The 21,072-nt window shown below is 42.4% G+C and overlaps 1 protein-coding gene and 2 pseudogenes across 3 annotated transcripts; 1 reads left to right on the top strand and 2 right to left on the bottom strand.

Annotated features, from left to right (window-relative positions):
• The first annotated feature begins 3,319 nt into the window (after nt 1–3,319).
• Nucleotides 3,320–4,353, top strand: LOC306663282 (transcription factor Dp-2-like; annotated as a pseudogene). Its single transcript has one exon. The product of its transcript is annotated as a transcription factor Dp-2-like (transcript).
• A 1,763-nt stretch (nt 4,354–6,116) lies between these two features.
• LOC306663500 (olfactory receptor 2H1-like) lies at nt 6,117–7,076 on the bottom strand (the record flags this gene model as incomplete). Its single annotated transcript, XM_079143817.1, has 1 exon — nt 6,117–7,076. One exon carries the CDS (start codon nt 7,074–7,076, stop codon nt 6,117–6,119), a length of 960 nt encoding a protein of 319 aa, XP_078999943.1.
• Nucleotides 7,077–19,158: 12,082 nt separating this feature from the next.
• On the bottom strand, nt 19,159–20,125 carry LOC306663250 (olfactory receptor 2T29-like; annotated as a pseudogene). The gene has a single exon. The product of its transcript is annotated as an olfactory receptor 2T29-like (transcript).
• Between the last annotated feature and the right edge of the window lie 947 nt (nt 20,126–21,072).

Genomic DNA, 21,072 nt, shown 5'->3' on the forward strand with positions numbered 1-21,072 from the left:
AGCAGAAAACCAAAACTAATGAGTTTACCACGAGGTTATCAGATGGAAGATTTGAAATTTCTACATCCACAGTCTCTCCCAAAACTCAGTTTTTGTGAAAATCTGAATAAGTGACTAGGGTGTACAAAGTACCCCCTTGTTATTTCAGCAGTCAAAATCTATTCTGGCTCTGGCCGGGGTCCAGCCCTAGCAGGGGTCGGGGGTCCTAGGTGGATGGGAGGCGGTGGAGAAACAGCACAGAGACACCAAGTGTTCTGAGGCTGAATCTGAATCTTTATTTTTCTTCCAGCCTTTTTATAAATATTTTTCTTTAGTAATGATTATATCATTTTATGGTTAGTTTAAAATAAGAAAAACCTTCAAAAGTATAATCTATGCTTCTTCTCAAAGTACACATCCCCTCTGTATGACAGCCCAGACCAAAACAACCTTATTTCCCAGCTAGATTAAAACAACCTCATCTCCCAGCTAAACTAAAACAACCTTGTCTCCCAGCTAAACTGAGGGCACCATGATCTGCCAGCCTTCAACCTTCAGAACAAACACGTCACTAGATTTTCTGAGAAACCACCCCCACTATGAACCCCACTGTTTAACAGGAAAAATTTTTACTATTATTAAAGGGCAAAGAAATCAACTTATAGTTAATATTTAGTCTATTCCATTTCATATGATGGTAAACTACAATCTTATTCTGATTCTCAACGAATTAGACTAAATATAGGAAAAATACAAATTATATTTATGACTAACCTAAATATTTTTATTATGTAAAGTATCTCTAGAATCAATTATTAAAACTAGGAAAGCAACAAAGGCTAAACACCTCATCCAAGCTCAGAGGAATGCTTCTTTATCCATCTACATTTAGAAATTATTATACCAAAGCAATCACAGGCTCCTTTTAACTTGAGCATAGCTACAATTATTTTTATATATTTTATCTATGTATTACTGCTAAATTTTTATTGTGCACTATTTTGTGTCCCAATACAGTAAAACCTTCCCAATGTTTTTGCAATAAGTTTCTAATGATATATTGATTATTAATATTAAAGCAACTACACATGTAGACATGGCATGCCTGTGGCCCCCAAGAGGGAGGATGATCAACAGAACCGTGTCAAGTGTTGGATCCTCTACTCCAACAGAACTGTGTCAAGTGTTGGAGTGTCAGGAAATAGATGCGGCAGACTTTCACTTAGTAGGACTTACAGAATTGTGGTCACTTCCATTTGTGGTATTTTTATCTAAAATGCTGTTTCAAGTTCGAATGGAGTTACTTATGAAAAAAGAATTCACCACTAAATCTTAGTAACACATGGATCTTGGTGGCACTCAAAGAGAAATAAGGACAAGCACAACATTTGATTGACAGTTCTCAGCAGATTCTAAGTCAAATGAAGCCACATATTGTCTTTTTCATGGAGGAAGTAGGAGCACTAAGAACAGGAGAAGAGTGATGGCGAAGAAGAGCTCCAACTTGTAAGAATGCTGTCACGCATCCAGAGTCTTAAACAGAAGCACGGAAAAGCAAAGAGCTAGGAAAAGCACAGAACACTCAGCTAAAGAACCATAAAGGGCAACCTCAGCAAGCTGGATGGTGCCCACCTGGAGTGTCAGGGTCCAAGTAAAGCTTCCCTCTGGATGGGAGTAAACACTGGCTCCATGAGGTCTTTACTGTGCCTGAGTTCTCCCACCTGGGTAGCCTCCAGTCATTTCGAGGGTGATTGATTAGGTTTAATTGTGAAGGAGGAGTCTACAGGGCACCCTTTGGGGATCTCACTGACACACTACCTAATAACAATTGATAAAGGCTCTTTCCCAGTGGACCCAAAGTCCATGTTCCTCTGCAGACTCTTCTAAAAGTGAGGTCTCTTACTGTGCCTAGTGTTCATCATTGTCAAGAAGGTTCAAACCATCATATCCAAACTCCTTATTGTTTAACATCCATTCACTTCATTTGTATCCCTTCTCTTTGGGGTTAACTAGGAGCAAGTTAAAAAAGAATGATTGCCATCTTGAACGGTGGATGTGGACATCTCCCTGGAAGGATCCCCTGTTCCACTTTCCATGTGTCTTTCAGAAACATGTGGCCAAGTTCATGGCCACAGTAGGAGAAGCACCATCAGCGCCCAGGCCTCCTGCTTCACACACCTCGATGGCAGCCTCACTGCAGGGAGCAGGAGGCTGTGTCAGCAAGCCCACCTTCACTGACACACTGGGCATGACCCACATTGACCTCAGAATCTCTGTCTTGTCTTTGGGTTGGCTCCTGCTGTCCTTGTGTTAGGATCCACCCATCAGTACCAATTTCAATCATGAGTTCCAACTGAGTGAACGAGTCTTCATGGATCTATGAAACCGGAGAGCCACAGCTTCACAGCACATTCTTCACTTGAACCAATATGCAAACTTCAATCCCTAGTGAATCAGAGATTGTGTTCCACTGGGAAAGGCCACTGCTGCCCTGCCAAAGCTGTACAGGAGCTGTTAATGGTTGCCCTGCCTCTCAGAAAGAAATACTCTTGAGTCGGCAGCGACCTCGGCGGTGCAGCCGTCGCTGCCTGGCACCCGGGGCGCGCCCTGACCCTTTCTCTTTGGGGAGGCTTGAGGGCGCGCGCATGGTCAGGGCCTTGAACTCCCGGGCCTCGGCTCGGCAGGCCACGGATTTCCCCGACTGCTGCCAAGTGTGGGAGCCAGAGAAGCGGCGGCGCCAGAAGACGTGCCTGAGGCTCTGCCTGGCCGGCTCGCGTGGCTGCCTGGTCCTGTGCACCCGAGCGGCCAGATGGACCACAATCTGACAGTCATACAGATAATTACATCATGACAACCTGATGTGTACTGTGAAAGGAGATCATAGAGAGTGATAAGTAGAGACTTCTGGCCTCATCTGGGGAGGGGAAGAAGGATGATTTCTCTGAGGAAGTGACATTTGAGAAGAGATTTGAAAGAAGACTTTACCAGGTAAAACTCCTGGTGGAAGGAGGCCCTGAAGCAGGAGGAGCGTATTTTTGAGATAAAGAAATTGAGACACAGAGACATTAAGGAATTCTTTTAAAGAATTAATTGAAGATGAAGGTTTATTGTTTTTGATTTTTGTGGGTTTTTTTAATGGCTTTACAGAATCTTAAAATAGAATACAGTTTGACATGACAGCAAAAAATGTTGGTTTGTCTTCCACAAATACAGAACTAAGAGGATTTATAGATCAGAATCTCAGTCCAACAAAAGGTAACATATCATTTGTTGCATTTCCAGTTTCCAGCGCCAACTCACCAACAAAATTTTACCAAAAACCTTAGGACCAATAAATGTGAATGTTGGACCCCAAATGTAAACGAAGCAAAAAAGGAGATAAAAATGGAAAAGGCTTGAGCATTTTTCTATGAAAGTTTGTGAGAAAGTTCAACGGAAAGGTACAACATCATATAATGAAGTCGCTGATGAACTGGTCTCTGAGTTCACCAATTCAAATAACCATTTGGCCGCCGATTCGGCTTATGATCAGAAGAACATTAGGTGAAGAGTTTATGATGCTTTAAATGTGTTAATGGCAATGAACATAATCTCAAAGGAAAAAAAAGAGATCAAGTGGATTGGCCTGCCTACCAATTCTGCTCAGGAATGTCAAAACCTGGAGATAGAAAAGCAGAGGTGAATGGAACGTATAAAGCAGAAGCGGGCCCAGTTACAAGAACTTCTCTTACAGCAAATTGCTTTCAAAAACCTAGTACAAAGAAATGGGCAAAATGAACAGCAAAACCAGGGCCCTCCAGCTCTGAACTCCACGATTCAGCTGCCATTTATAATCATCAACACAAGCAGAAAAACAGTCATAGATTGCAGCATATCCAGTGACAAATTTGAATACCTCTTTAACTTTGACAACACCTTTGAGATCCACGATGACATCAAAGTACTGAAGCGGATGGGAATGTCCTTTGGTCTGGAGTCGGGCAAATGCTCTCTGGAGGACCTGAAACTGGCTAAATCACTGGTACCAAAGGCTTTAGAAGGTTACATCACAGATATCTCCACCGGGCCTTCCTGGCTAAACCAGGGACTGCTTTTGAACTCTACCCAATCAGTTTCAAATTTAGACCTGCCCACCGGCGCCACCCTACCCCAGTCAAGTGTAAACCCAGGGTTGTGCTTGGATGCTGAAGTGGTCTTAGCAACGGGGCAGTTCCTCGCCCCAGACAGTCACCAGTCCAGCAGCGCGGCCTCTCGCTGCTCCGAGTCCTGCGGAGAGATGCCCTGCTCCTTCAATGACGAAGACGAGGAAGAGGATGAGGAGGATTCCTCCTCCCCGGAATAAAGACGGGAAAAAACTCACGTTTTCACGTTGGATGCTCAAGAAAAAAAGAAAGAAAAGAAAAAGAAAGATATACTCTTCTTCCAGGGTGACTGTGCACTAAGAAAAATAAAATAATCAGAACTTTCAGGGCTCTCTGGCAAGGCTCTGAACTCTCACCAACTCAGGAGACCTGAAACGGTGTGTGGACAATCAGTTGAAATAAGAGGTTGTGAAATTATGTGATGGATTAACGTTCAACTCCTTGCACTCACAGATCTGGAACAAAGCACTGGACCAACATGCACAGCAACCTGTGGAACTCCTCCCTGGCTGCCTGGCCTGTGTATGAAGACCACCTGTTGGGAACTTCAGGCGGCACCTCCAGAACTGCTTCCTCACACAACTCTGGTGAAAAAGGAACAACACCTGACTCCCAGGAGGCTGCAGAGTGGGTGCCACCACCAAGCGTGTGAGGAACACAGTGCTCATTCCCACCACGTTCTCACTCAGCACTGCTGTCTGATGAAGACATCTGGGGGATGCCTGTGTACTCTCAGAAGCTTAACTGGGTGCCAAATATGGATTCGTTGCATCAACAAATAGCACTTTGCTGGTCACTGGTGCACAGCTATTGACCCTGCCTTTTCTTTTTCCAGGTATAATTTAGTACAGAGCACCGGAAGCAGTCTTCTTTCAGATGGAAAGGCCAAGTAGTCACCCTCAGTGTCCTAACTCAGAAACATATCAATATATCAGCATTGATTCTTGATTTTTAGCAGTGACCTTGATCACCTACACCTTTACAAGACTTGCAATGGGTCAAAACAGGACACTGAATGGACCAACCAAGGAGGTCAGAGCCTGGATAAAATTCAAGAGAGCTCAGAAGTCTTATACATCAGGGAAACAGCTAGGGATATGGTGGTCTGGGTCATGAGAGTTGCCCTCTCACATGAAGAATAAGTTGTTGCATCTGGTCTCCTCTACAACTGCAAAGAGCCATGCTGTCCAGGAGTCCCCTCTGAATTTTGAAGACAACCTACTAGTTACACGGGTGAGCTGATTCAGCCCATTCACCAGGTGGCCATGAAGCCTCTGACTCTGTGAGGAGGAAAGCAAAGCAGGTTCTGCCACAAGTGCAAAGTGCCACACAAACTTCTCAGTCACTTGATCCCCATGCTCCAGCAGATCCAGATGTGTCTGAAGTGACAGTGGCTTCCAGTGTCACGGCTCAGAACATTTGGTAGGCCAGTACAGGTGAAGAACAGTACAGACCCTTGGAATTTTAGAGCAGATTTTTATCATATTCTGTGGATACACTTCTGTTTTTTAATTGGAATCTATTAATTAATTTAACATATAGCAAAAAATGCAAGCAGAATCACTTCTTTGTGCACTAGCTAGCTTTCTTACATCAAATTTAAAATGAAAGGCTTCACATATACTAAGCACAAGGAATCCTCACAGACTATTTCCATCTCTCAGCTAGTAAATAAGTCATGGTGGGATTCTAACTCCCAGAATGTTCAGTGCATATTTGTGATGTTGTGTTAGCAATAACATATTCCTCAAAATTCAATCAGATAGGTCGTGTTCAGTTCTCTCTTAGCACATAAAATTTGAACATTTTTTGTGTGCCACACATTGGTATTTCTTTGTACATATAGTTAAAATGATGACTTATGAAATCATAGAGGTAAACAATAAGATATAACTGACAGTGTGTGAGCTAAAGCCACCTCATATTTCAGAGACTCCCTTTAGGAATACATGTGCCTGTCCATGACTGAGCTTCCTTTTGGATTCAAATTCTCCCTTATTTGCTTTTCCATAGGATGACCCACTTTCTCATCAGTCTCAGCCAAGCATCCTTTACCTCTTTGTTCCTCAGTGTGTAGACAAGAGGGTTCAACAGGGGTGTGACCACGGTGTAGAAGAAGGTGAAAAACTTTCCATTCTTTGAAGCAAAGTTGCTCTTAGGGTCAGTGTACACCATGGCCACTGTCCCATAAAACATGAAGACCACGAGGAGGTGGGAAGAGCAGGTAGCAGTGACTTTCTTCCTTCCCTCCTCTGACTTCATGTTCCTCACAGCCTGAGCTATGCAGCCATAGGAAGCCAGGATGAGCCCCACAGGCACCATGGTGAAGATGACAGTGGTGATGGTCATCTGCCACTCATTGACAGAGGTGTCTCCACAGGCCAGGCGTAGGAGGATGGGCACCTCACACAGAAAGCCATTCAGGAGGTGATGGGGGCAGAAAGGAAGCTGGAAGATGGTGGAAGACTCAACCAGAGACACTATCAGGCCAGAGAGCCAGGCTAAGAAAACCAGCTTCCAACAGAGTGGACGGTGCATGAGGGCAGTGTAGTGCAGGGGCTGGCAGACAGCAACGTAGCGGTCAATGGCCATCTGCACCAGCAGCACACCTTCTGTAGCTCCCACGCAAAGGAACACACACAGCTGGATAACACACCCTGTGTGGGTGATGCTCTTGTCTGACCCCCACAGGTGGGCCAGCATCTGGGGCACAGAGGCTGAGGTGAGGCAGAGATCCAAGAAGGAGAGGTTGCTAAGGAAGAAGTACATGGGGGTGTGGAGACAGGGGTCCACACAGGACAGCAGGATGATGCTGGAGTTGCCAAGGATGCTCATGGTGAACAAGAAGATCACAACCCAGAAGAGAGTCCTTTCCAGCTGGGGCCACTCAGAGATCCCGAGCAGGATGAAGCCAACTGGGAACGTCTGGTTGGTTCTTCCTGTGGTTTTTGGCATCAAGTTCCACATAATGATAAAGAAGATTTTGTGTACAAATTTTGAGAAAGGCTCTACTGGAATTAATTTGAGAGGACAAGCATTGTTGGTTTGAACAACAGGATGCAATGACTGTCCTATACATGTCTGCTGTTTAGACCAAAGGGGTTTTGCAGTATGTCTTGCAATTGCTCTGTAAACTCTGCAACCTCAGCATTACCAGCAGAAAAACTCACACAGTCACTTAGAATATTTACATGCTCCTTCCAGATTATACTTTCAGCCATGTTTATATACAGGGAATTAAAAGCTGAAAAAAGTGTTAGCTTTCATTTATCTACATGTTTTTCTCCAAAAGGAACGGATATTATTGTGCATTATTTGGTAATATTAATAGCAATTCACGGGACGGAGAGTATTCCAGAGCCAACAGTCACATGCCCTCAGTGTAACCTTCAGTAAGTGAGACTTTGGACTGTGTATCGTCCATCTGAGTGACTGAAAAAGTACTTTGGCACAGAAGACATATGTTTAAAGAGCGCAAACCAGTTGAGCCCACTTCCTTTGCCTTCAGGAACTTAAATTAAGGAAACAAGCCTAGCAACCCCATCTCCGCTCTTACCTGATCAGTGGCTACAACAACCCCCACCTCAGAGGATTCTGTTCTAGAAGAAGGGGGAACACAGGGCAGCAGCCCTGCCGCCTGTCAGCACAAAGCACTGACAGTCACCGGACTGGTGGGACTGAAATCACCATCACTACTAATTTGCCCCGCATGTGTCCATCATTGTGATCCTCAAAGCCATCTGGGCACGAAGAATAAGTACCAAGAGATTACCTTCACTGAAAAATAGAGCTGGGTTGGGCACGGTGGACATGCTTGTAACCTCAGTGGCCCAGGAGGCTGAGGCAGGAGGATCATGAGTTCAAAGCCAGCCTCAGCAACTTACTGAGTCCCTAAACAACTCGGTGAGTCCCTGTTTCCAAATAAAAAATTAAGAAGGACTGGGAATGTGGTTCAGTGCCTAAGTTCCCCTGGGTTCAATCCCCAGTATCAAAGAGAGAGAGAGAGAGAGAGAGAGAGAGAGAGAGAGAGAGAGAGAGAGAGAGAGGGAGCCAAGTGAGAAGTTTATGAAATGGCTATTATTTAAACATTGCTTCTTGGGAAGGTAAAAAAGCTTTGGTAGACACATTGGTTAGATAATACTCACTGGGACACAGGACTTAGCAGACAGGGCACCAGAATACTGATTTTTTTTTTTTTTCTCTTCCCAGAAAGGAAGAAAACTTCAAAAGAAATCAAGAACGTGAGAGGCACAAGACACCAAACCTCCGTTAGGTGAAAGGAAATTGGAGTTGTTCATTTGGAAATTAAGCTTCAAATGTGGCCAAATGGTGTAAAAACTTGTGGAACACTCTGGGGACCTGTCTCCGTTCATTAGAAACTGACCCTCGTGAGCCAGGTGCTTTGCTGTGAAGCCCATGGGGAAATAAGTGAATAGATGAAGAAATTGACCACAGGGTCTGGTGTCTTCAGACAATGTGCTTCATAAAGGAAAACAAGGCCAGTTACTATGACTGAGGGTGGCCGTGGAGGAGCAAGAAGCAGAGGATGACTGTGTGCTGCAGCAGAAACCAGAAACCAGGGTTGAGCAGGGCGCCGCTCCGAGAGCCCAGCAGGGAGGGCTGGAAGGCAGAGGGGAGCGCAAGTGGCCAGCGGCTGAGCTCCTCCTCTGCTGTGGAGCCCACTGCCTCGCCCGGGACTGCCCCGCACCGAGTGGCCTGAGGAAGTCCCTTTCTCCCTTACTCCCTGGTTCCTGGGAGGAGGAGTTTCACCTGACCGCTTACCTCCTTCAACTCAGAGTGCAGTGCTGAGAGAACCGCTGGCATTCGGACAGGAGCCGGCAGGTTATCCACTGGATTTTGACTTTTGGAATGATACCCACAGGTTCTGGTTCTTCATACATAAGGATGACAATAAGTCTAGGTCAATGATATTGCATGGTTACTTAGTTTAAAATTGCATTGAATTATATTTGTAAAATATGATAAAGTCATATAAAAAGAAGCAATAAAAGCAACTCTAATCCCACTATGACTTATAAATAAAATATTTACTGCAGAAGTTTGATTTCTCATTTTCAAAATACATTTTAATGCATGCTATATGTAAATATATGCAGCTGTCGTTTAGAAAAGATATCAGATATGGATTAGAATCATCAGTCCACAAGTATCATAATTGTGCATGCAACCTCATGTGAATAAAACTTGCATAAGTAGCAATCCTTGAGAACAATTCAGAACTTCATAGTACTTCACATAGCAAAATTTGTGTAATGATTTTATCCTACTTTGAATATTGTTCTTAGTTATATTTTTCTTGTCGAAACACTGAGAAAAATATCTGTGTGAACCATCCCTTCGTTCTAGCTGTGAGTCCATTTTTTATGAGAAGGACCCGTCTCCTTTCAGATCTTATGTTGACAGAGCCTCCCTGCAGGATGTGGGATGCCTCCCCGGGAGCAGCGATCTGAGGCCTAACTCACCACAACGCCAATGCCTGTCTGTGCGCTCCTCTCTCTGATTCAGCAACTAAGACAGCCAGACCCTGGTGAGCGTGTCAGGTGCATTTCATCATAAAGCTATTATTTTGTATTTGATATCACCTGGTAATTCTTCCTCACTAAAATAAAATATTTATGATTCTTATTTAAATTCACATATTTTTATTTTTCTAAATAGTGCATAAATTAACAGTACCCTTTACATAATGTAAGAATTACCTTGAGTTGATGCCTGTTATTAAATTGTCTTTGGTTTCTTTGATTTTATAGTGTTCGTGCTCAGCCTGGGATTTTTCTATGACCAACACAAGACCCCAATTAAAAACATTTGATATCCTTTACCTCTCTTTATTCTCCTAAGGGTTTTTTTTTTTCTTTCTTTCTTCAGTTCCTAATTCATTTTTATTGGAATTTTACTCATTGCCTTTGCTGATAATTTAGGTAAATTTTTACTAATACATTTGCATACTGGTTTTTTAGTTTCGTTTTCTGCATCTAAAGTTTTAAACAATTGGATTTTGAAACGTTAAAAAATGAAATATGAATGCAATTCCTCACTTGTTATTAAATTTTCAGAGTACTTTACTGAGAATCCTCTTTCACTTCTCTGAAACATAATGGTCGCTTTGACACTAGTATTTTCCAAAAGCCACACATCTCATTGTCCAGTTTATGGCCCCAAACTACCTGGTGTACTGAGGAAGGATCTCCTGCACTAATACCTCCCTCTGGAATTTTCAGTTTATGGTCCTAGAAACTCGGGGCAATTACCTCAAGTCTCATTAAATGAAGAAACCTGTGTATTTCAGTTCTACCTAGTCATGATTTCATTAAGACTGATTCTGATTCTCCCAAGCTCATAAATTGACCAAACGTGATAATTAATCAGCAGGATTTCTTGACAGTGATACTTCACTGCATAATCCTCGACCTAACTTTATACTCTCAATATGAGGGATTTCTAAATCCACTGTTGAGGCATAGTAAATAAAATATGCTAAGAGATTTCTGCACAGTCATAAAAACAGTAGTGTGTGTGTTAGTGTGAGTGTGTGTGTGACAGTGTGTGTGTGTGTGGTTGTGTGACAGTGTGTGTGAGACCGTGTGTGTGTGTGTGTGTGTGTGTGTGTGCTACAGCATGGAAATTCTGCAATGCGAGCTCCGTGTTCTTGAAGTTGACAATCTGTGTGTGTTAAGTCCGTGCTGCTCCACAGTAGCACATAACTTAAACTCCCTTCAAGTCTCAGTCATCCTACCCCTTTGAGCCTTTTCTAGTCTTATCTACTCTATTTTTATTTCTACTTTCTGTCTCAGAAGGTAAGCTACTTACCCAGCTAGGCAGCAGGTCAGCAGTGAAGCTGGGCAAAATGAAAGTCCCCGCCAAGAGCCACCTACAGACATGCCTGTCTTGGGGACCTTCCTCAGTCCTTGAGTAACTCTCATTTAAATATGAGCAGGGCACAGACAGTAGATCTGGGGAGAAAACATGCAGCAAGTTTTTTTTTTTTCCATAAAGAAAGAAGGAGATGAGAAGAAACTGTCTCCAGGGCACTGTTCCTCACAGTCCTTAGTGGCCAGTCCCAAGACTTGGCAAAGTTGAAAGAATGAAAATAAAATGTTTCCCTTGTCTTCAGTGAATAAATTTCCTATACCTTTAAATGCTTTCACTAGAGAGTTTAAATTCATGACCCATGAACCCTGATCAATGGTTCAGTGATTACATGTTCTCAGAGTTCCAAGGCACATAGTTTGTTTATTCATGGCATCAGGGTTACTGGGTGCCTGTTGCACAGCCCTCCCCGTGACAGCTGTGAAGACAAAACAGAGACAGAAGAGAGCCAGAAGAGCCAAAAAGCACTCTTGCCAGTCTGACCTCAACTGCACGTACCATTACAAAACTAAAAACAGAGGAGGTTGAACAATTCAAAGAAACGTTACATCACAGAGACAAATTTAAAATGTGGGTTTGGATGCTTAATGACAAAGTAGAAGATAAAGACAACCGGGCTCATCCCAGGCATAAAGTGATGGACAGCCGAAGCAGACCCAGGGTTCCAGAGCCCATCCATTGTCCTGGGAAGGTCCACGCACAGCAGTTCCAGGAGGCAAAAACACATCTCAAAACTAATTTCTGAATATAGACCTTGATGGCTGGGAATAAAAACGTTCTCCTTTAAAGCATAAGATACTTCACTTCAGGCAACATCATAATCAAATATAAAAACGTTGAAGGAAATATGAGAAGAGAGTTAGCAACAGCAGGATAGAAATGCACAGACATGAGAGTAAACATGGTTTCCCTCAAAGAGAAAGGGAATATCAGGTAATAGTCTTGTGAAATAGAATACAAATGTAACATATGAGGTATCGAAGCAGAAATAGAAAACAAAAATTGAAGTTAACATTGTAAGTCAGCAAACTTTAGGTTTAAATACAAAAGAAAATATAAAATTATGCAAGAATAACTGAAATCACAAAACTGCTGCAAATGTTTAATAATTTGAAAAAGACACTTAAAATCTTGAGTAAAATAAGACAAAATTCAAAATATTAAAAGGAAAACATTTAATTTGGAAGACAACAAAAATTTAAAATATAATTACTACCTTTGAAAAAGATAAATGAATAGAAAGAACAGAGAAATTCAATCAAAAGGACTATACAAAATTCTAAGCCACATTGATTGCATCAGAATACACAGGCAGACCACATTTTGTTTGGCTGATATTGGATATTTTTGGTAAACCATGCCAAGCTGAACAAAGTTCTTGCTGGATCTTGGTTTAAATTTTTTTCTGATCAGAACACTTAGAAGATGGCTGTCACTCTTTGGCTTTGGATCCCTCCAGAGGTCCTGTGGCAAAGAGCAGCTACCCTAGTTGCATGGACCTCCCACCAGATGTACTCTTGAGACAGGGTCTTGCTAAGTTGCTCAGGTCCGTGCTTATTTGCCCAGGTTGGCCATGAACTTGTGGTCTTCCTGCCTCTGCCTCCCTAGACTAGACTGACAGGCATGTGCAAAACTGCCCAGACTTCCCCCATATTCAAGTGGAATATCAGGGCAGGAAGCCAGTTTGTGAAGGTTGCAGCTTGTAAGACTGGGAAAATTGAACTGCAGAGTCTTTCTCACTTAATGCTGGACAGAAAAAGCAAACATGGAGACACATGAAGTCATAATATTTGATTATAATATAGATGTTTATTATTCTAATGTTGAATCCAGGAAAGGACACAAAAAAAAACCAGAAATAAAATTACAGGAATGCAAATTGCAGAGATGTAAAAATCCTCAACAAAATACTAACAAACCAAAACTCAAGAGCACATTTAAAATATTGTACATCATGATCAAATGGTATCTTTCCCAGGGAATATCATTAACTATTATGTTCAACACGTATACACAAATACACAATGAATGTGATATATAACATTAAAAGAAAGGATAAAAGCTATGTAATTATTTCAAAGGCACATAAAAATTACATGACAAACTCAACTTCTCTTCATGACCAAAAAAGAAAATTCCACAAATTAGAGGTAAAAAGTACATATTTCAACATAATCAATGGCATATGAGATAAACCTTCAACTAACATCATACTGAATGTGGAAATTTGAAAGCTTTACTCTAAAATATAGGAGAAGGACAAGATGATCCCTCTCATGGCTTTTCTTTAATACAGTACTGTAAGATCCATCCAGAGCAATTGGCTAGGAGAAAGAAATAAGAAGCATCCAAACTGGAGAAAAGAAGATCAGTTATCACTGTAGGTAGATGATATCATTTTATACATAAAAAAAACTGAAAACTTCACCAAAATATGTTAGAAATAATGAACAAATTTATGAAGTAATAGGATACAGAATCAACATACAAAACCAGTATACTCTGTACAGAGGAATAGCAAAATATCAAAATAGCAAAAGAAATTACGAGGGGGGTTTCAAGATGGCGGACTAGAGGGTGGCTGCATTTCATGTTGCTCCAGGACTCAGGATTCAAGAAGAGGAGATATTGAGAGACTTGGAACCAACTCAAAGCCACCAGGTGAGTCTCTCCAGTTGGGGAGGCGTCCTGGATGGGGCGGTCATCCTGGAACGCAGGGAACTTTGTGAAGTAGAGTTGCCCAATGAGACATCCCTCCCCCTGCTGGAGCAATGAACACGGACAACTGGGAGCATCATAGAGGAGGACGCTCAGCACAATGCTGGGACTCGGAGCAACCCACCGGGGCTCTGGGCGGCTGCCCAGAGGAGCAGCTGTTTGGACTCAGAGCGACCCCTCCTGAACACTGGTGGGGCTGACCAGAGGAGGAGGAGGGGCGCAGCGGGTACTTGGACTCGAAGTAACTGCACCAGGGTTATGGGCGGCTCCCCAGAGGAGGAGATGAGTGGTGAGTTGTTTGGACTCAGAGCAATTGCTCCTGAACACCAAGGGGCTGCCCAGAAGAAGAGGAGGAGCGCGGCAGGTCACTTGGACTCGGAGTAACTACACCAGGGCTACGGGCAGTTGTCGGGAGGAGGAGGTGCACAGTGAGTTGCTTGGACTCCTAGCGACCGCACTGGAACACTGGGCGGCTTCCTGGAGGAAGAGGTGTGTGGTGGGTTGCTGGGGCTCAGACTGTCTATACAGGGCTCCAGGTGGCTGCTCAGAGGAGAGGCCGCACAGCCAGGTGATTAGGTGCAGAGCAGGGTCCCAGGACCTAGAAGGCTTCTTGGTGGAAGAGCCGCACAGAGACAAACTTGGGGACGAGCGAAGGTTCCAGGACTGCAGGCAGATTCTCTGAGGAGAGGCAGCCTAAGGAGACTCGTCTGCGAAGGGTGAGGCTCCCAGGCCCAGGTGGGAGGTCTGGACCCCTGGGAACATTGCAGTGGAAGGCAGCCCAGCCCAGGTGGTAGTTCTAGACTGAGGGGAACCTCTAGGAGGGGAACTGACCAGCGAGACCTCACCACCTGGTGAGTCTTCCCTGCCCAGTGAGGTTTTCCCACAAGGACGGAAAAAAGAGAGACACAGGCCCAAACAGGCCTTGCCTCAGCCCACAGCCTAGTTCCCCTTTGGAGGACCATTGGTCAACAAGTGGAGGCACCTCTGCCCACTAGCAGGGAATATACCCCACCTGAAGGTCACCACTCCTAGAGAGGCAGCTTCCTTGTGGAGCACCGCATTATCAACTTCCTCCAAGACTTCAGCCCACTGAAGGCTAAGAGGGGATATACTAGAAATCTTCAAGGATATTATAAGTCAATAGAGGAAATCTGCAATATCTCAGCGGTCCACTGATACCTGAAAAATATGAGAAAACAGGGAAGAAAATGCCCAACAAATCTAGATGTTACATCAATAAAACACAATGACAGCATGGCAGAAGAAATGACAGAAAAGGAGTTCAGAATGTACAAAATTAAAATGATCAGGGAAGCAAACAATGAGATGAAAGAGCAAATGCAGGCACTGAATGATGAGATGAAAGAGCAAATGCAGGCATTGAATGATCGCACCAATCAACAGTTAAAAGAGCAAATACAGGAAGCAAAAGATCATTTCAATAAAGAGTTAGAGATACTGAAAAAAAACCACACAGAAATCCTTGAAATGAAGAAAATAATAAATCGAATTAAGAACTCCATAGAAAGCATATCCAGTAGGATAGAACACCTGGAAGACAGAACCTCCATGATAAACAAAAGCTAAAGGAATTTACAAAAAGAAAGCCAGCATTACAGAACATTCTCAGCAAAATATTCCATGAAGAAGAGATGAAAAACTAAGAAGCAAATCAGCAAAGGGAAGAATTATCCTAAAGGAATTGTCAAATAAAGGAGGAACCAAGTCATGTCAAAAATAAATAAAATTTTAAAAATGAGCCAAATGACTGGGAATACAAATCATATCTCAATAACAACCCTGAATGTTAATGGCATGAACTCATCAATCAAAAGACATAGCCTGGCAGACTGAATTAAAAAGAAAGATCCAACAATATGTTGCCTGCAAGAGACTCACCTCATAGAAAGAGATACCCATAGACTAAAGGTGAAAGGATGGGGAAAAACATACCATGCACATGGACTCAGCAAAAAAGCTGGAGTATCCATCCTCATTTCCGATAATGTGGACTTCAAGCCAAAGTTAGTCAGAAGGGATAAAGAAGGTCATTTCATACTGCTTAAGGGAAGCATAATCAGCAAGATATAACAATCATAAACATCTATGCCCCAAACAGTGGCTCATCCATGTATGTCAAACAAATCCTTCTCAATTTCAGAAACCAAATAGACCATAACACAATAATGCTAGGTGATTTTAACATGCCTCTCTCACCACTGGACAGATCTTCCAGACAAAAATTGAACAAAAAAAAAAAAAACCATAGATCTCAATAACACAATCAATAATTTAGACTTAACAGACATTTATATAATATACCATCCAACCGAGAGCAAATACACTTTCTTCTCAGCAGCACATGGATCCTTCTCTAAAATAGGCCATATATTATTCCACAAAGCTAATGTTAGAAAATACAAGAAGACAGAGACACTACCTTGTATTCTATCAGATCATAATGGATTCAAATTAGAAATAAATGAAAGAGTAAAAAACAGAAACTACTCCAAAACCTGGACATTAAACAATATGCTATTATATGATGAATGGATAACAGAAGATATTAGGAAGGAAATTTAAAAATTCTTAGAGGTAAATGAGAACAAAGAAACATCATATCAAAATCTCTCGGACACTATGAAAGCAGTACTTAGAGGAAAATTTATTTCATGGAGAGCATTCAATAAAAGAAGTAAAACTCAACAAATAAATGAACTAACACTATGGCTCAAAGCCCTAGAAAAAGAAGAACAGACCAACACCAAAAGTAGTAGAAGACAGGAAATAGTTAAACTCAGAGCTGAAATCAACGAAATTGAAACAAAAGAAATAATACAAAAAATTGACAAAATAAATAGTTGGTTCTTCGAAAAAATAAATAAAATTGATAAACCTTTAGCCACACTAACAAAGAGAAGATGAGAGAAAACTCAAATCACTAAAATTCAGAATGATAAAGGAAATATCACAACAGACATGATTGAAGTACAAAACATAATTAGAAGCTATTTTGAAAATCTGTACTCCAACAAAATAGATAGACTTAAAGTGAAGAATCACATGATTATTTCAATAGATGCAGAAAAAGCATTCATGATCAAAACACTAGAAAAAATAGGGATAGTGGGAACATTCCTTAACATTGTAAAGGCCATCTACACTAAGCCCACGGCTACTATCATTCTAAATGGTGAAAAACTGAAAGCATTCTCCCTAAAAACTGGAAGAAGGCAGGGATGCCCTCTTTCACCACTTCTATTCGATATCGTCCTTGAAACTCTAGCCAGAGCAATTAGACAGACCAAAGAAATTAAAGGGATAAGAATAGGAAAAGAAGAACTCAAACTAACCCTGTTCACTGATGACATGATTATATATTTAGAGGAACCTGGAAATTCCACCAGAAAACTTTAGAACTCATAAGTGAATTCAGTAAATTAGCGGGATATAAGATCAATGCACATAAATGTAATGCATTTTTATACATAAGTGATGAATCTTTGGAAAGAATAATTAGGAAAACTACCCCATTCACAATAACCTCAAAAAAAATAACATACTTGGGAATCAATCTCACAAAAGAGGTGAAAGGCCTCTACAAGGAGAACTACAGAACACTAAAGAAAGAAATTAAAGAACACCTTAGAAGATGGAAAGATCTCCCATGTTCTTGGATAGGAAGAATTGATATTGACAAAATGGCCATACTACCAAAAGTGCTATACAGATTCAATGCAATTCCAATTAAAATCCCAATGACATACCTTACAGAAATAGAGCAAGAAATTATGAAATTCATCTGGATGAAGAAGAAACCCAGAGTAGCTAAAGCAATCCTTAGCGGAAAGAGAGAAGCAGGGGGTATCACAATACCAGATCTTCAACTCTACTACAAAGCAATAGTAACAAAAACCGCATTGTATTGGTACCAAAATAGAAAGGTAGATCAATGGTACAGAATAGAGGACACGGACACAAACCCAAATAAATACAATTTTCTCATACTACACAAAGGGGCCAAAAATATGCAATGGAGAAAAGATAGCCTCTTCAACAAATGGTACTGGGAGAATTGGGAATCCATATGCAACAGAATGAAAATAAATCCATATAACTCACCATGCACAAAACTAAACTCAAAATGGATTTAGGACCTCGGAATCAGTCCAGAGACCCTGCAGATTATAGAAGAAAAAGTAGATCCAGATCTTCAACATGTCGGCTTAGGACCAGACTTCCTCAACAGGACTCCCATAGCACAAGAAATAAAAGCAAAAATCAATAACTGGGATAGATTCAAACTAAAAAGCTTCCTCTCAGCAAAGGAAACTATCAGCAATGCAAAGAAAGAGCCTACAGAGTGGGAGAATATCTTTGCCAATCATACTTCAGGTAGAACACTAATCTCCAGAATGTATAAAGAACTCAAAAAACTCTACTCCAAGAATTCAAATAATCCAGTCGACAAATGGGCTAAGGAAATGAATAGACACTTCACAGAAGAAGATCTACAAGCAATCAACAAACATATGGAAAAATGTTCAACATCTCTAGTAATAAGAGAAATGCAAATCAAAACCACCCTAAGATTCCATCTCACCCCAATCAGAATGGCGATTATCAAGAATACGAGCAACAACAGGTGTTGGCGAGGATGTGGGGAGAAAGGTACACTCATACATTGCTGGTGGGGCTGCAAATTAGTGCAGCCACTCTGGAAAGCAGTGTGGAGATTCCTTAGAAAACTTGGAATGGACCCTCCATTTGACCCAGCTACTCCACTCCTTGGCCTATACCCAAAGGACTTAAAATCAGCATACTACAGAGATACAGCCACATCAATGTTCATAGCTGCTCAATTCACAATAGCCAGACTGTGGAACCAACCTAGATGCCCTTCAATTGATGAGTGGATAATGAAACTGTGGTATATATATACAATAGAATATTACTCAGCCATAAAGAATGATAAAATTATGACATTTGCAGGCAAATGGATGAAATTGGAGAATATCATGCTAAGTGAGATAAGCCAATCTCAAAAAGCCAAAGGACGAATGATCTCGCTGTTAAGCAGATGATGACACATAATAGGGGGTGGTAGGGGTTAGTGTTAGGGTTAGAGTTCGGGTTAGGGAGGGGGGCAAGAATGGAGGAAGGAAGGACTCTATAGAGGGAAAAGAGGGGTGGGAGGGGTGGAGGGAAGGGAAAAATAACAGAATGAATCAAAAAACATTACCCTATGTAAATTTATGATTACACAAATGGTACGCCTTACTCCATGTTCAAACAGAGAAACAACATATATCCCATTTGTTTACAAGAAAAAAAAAGAAATTAAGAAGTCAATATATTTTAAAGGCTACAAAAATAAAAGATACTTAGATATGGAAAGGAGGAGAAGAAACCATGGTACCAAAATTCCCTACTTCACCATTTCCTGAAAGACAGGTCCCACACTCAACATTTTCCTCAGAGCAGCAGTGACATCCTTGTTCCTAAAACTGTAGATTAAGGGGTTCAGCACTGGAGTGGTATGGTGTAAAAGACGGACACCACCATGTCCTTCTGAGGGGTGTGGTAGGAGCTGGGGAGCATGTAGGTGTAGACAGCAGCCCCATAGAAGAGCATGACCACCATCATGTGTGAGGAGCAGGTGGCTAGGGCCTTCCTCCTGCCCTCTGCTGAGTTCATCCTGTGGATGGTGAGCAGGATGCAGGAATAGGAGCCTGAGATGACTGTCACGGGATGAGGAGCATGAGGACACAGCACAGGTACATGAGCATCTCGTAGAGTGAGGTGTCCGAGCAGGAAAGCTTCATCACAGCAGGGACTTCACAGAAGAAGTGCTGGATCTTCCAGGATCTGCAGAATGGGAAGGTCATGGTGACAGGAGTCAGCATGAAGCCATCCACTGATCCCAGGAACCAACACCCAGATGCCAGGAGGAGACACACCTTGCGGTTAATGAGGACAGGGTAACGGAGTAGATGGCAGATGGCCTCGTAGCAGTCATAGGCCATGGCTGCCAGAAGGAAATGTTCTGAACTACCTGAACCACCTAATGTCAGATAGAGGAACATCTGAAGCCCACATTCAGGGACCGAGATGGTACTCACGCCCAGCACCTGGTCCAGGAGCACTTTGGGCACAGTGATAGAGATGTCATCATGTCCATGAGGGACAGCTGGCTGATGAAGAAGTACATGGGGTGTGGAGCTGGGTGCTGGAGTGAATCAGGAGGATCAGGAGAGCATTTCCAGACAGGCCATCAGGTAAACCAGGAAGATGACCACACACAGCAGAGCTGGGTGCTGGGATTGACTGAAGACTCCCACCAGGATGAAATCTGCCCACCCTGTGTGGTTGGTCATCCAGGTGGTGAGGTCCATGAGCTTCCACCTGGGCCACTCAGAAAGCTTTGGGTAATGTCATGCCACAGGCTGAAATAAAAGTCTAGTGACAGGTACAGTCATGTGCATCAGCCTGATTGTGCCAACAGAGATGTTTCAGGGTCTACAGATCCCAGGAGGTTAACTTACCTGTGATTCGACAAACTGTAGAACAATTATCAAAAGGACTGGTAACTCATAGTGAGGCTGCCACCATTCAAGGTCAAGAACTTCTTGATGGCAGATAGTGACCATTATCACAAGTATTAGAGATTTGCGGAATTGCTGCCCCAAGATGCTGCCAACAGAGAAGGAGGCCGTTGTTCCAAGTCTTCTTTTGATTGAAGGGCAAAGAGGTCCAGACCTCCCAGCTTAAGGATCCAGTTAGGATATTAAAACCCATGAGGGGCATGTTGCACATCAGAAATATTCAGAAAGAAATGGAAAAGTGATTTGGGGAACATCCCTGTCAAATCTTTGAGCCTCCTCTTCTCACAGGATTGGGCCACACTGCAGGGTCCCAAGGCTGTGCAGTGAGCCTCACTTCCCCTGGGCAGGACCCAGAGGCCCTTGAACTCCTGAAAGCTGGGTGGCGAAGGTTGCAGACGACAGCTGGATCCCACATGGGTCCAGCTGCTCTGGATCCTCCAATCCTCTGCCCACTCTCCCTAGAGCACAGGAATAATATTTGGCTTCAAGTTTGGTGAAAAATATAGCAGTGAGAGTTCTTAGAATGCTGCCACATGCAAATAGCAGACCCACACCATGTCAAAATACTAATGCGTACACTGACTGTTCAGATGAAGCCATCCTGGAAAAGCCTGTTACTATGACGATATTGTGGGGTATACTCCTTCATTTCCCTGACTTGAGTACTTACTTGCACTTTTAAGAATGTAACTTTCAAAGTTGGAGATGAGACAATCCATAAATAAATGAAGAATACA

This window comes from Sciurus vulgaris, assembly GCF_902686455.1.
Source record: "Sciurus vulgaris genome assembly, chromosome: 6".
Taxonomy (NCBI): Eukaryota; Metazoa; Chordata; class Mammalia; order Rodentia; family Sciuridae; genus Sciurus; species Sciurus vulgaris.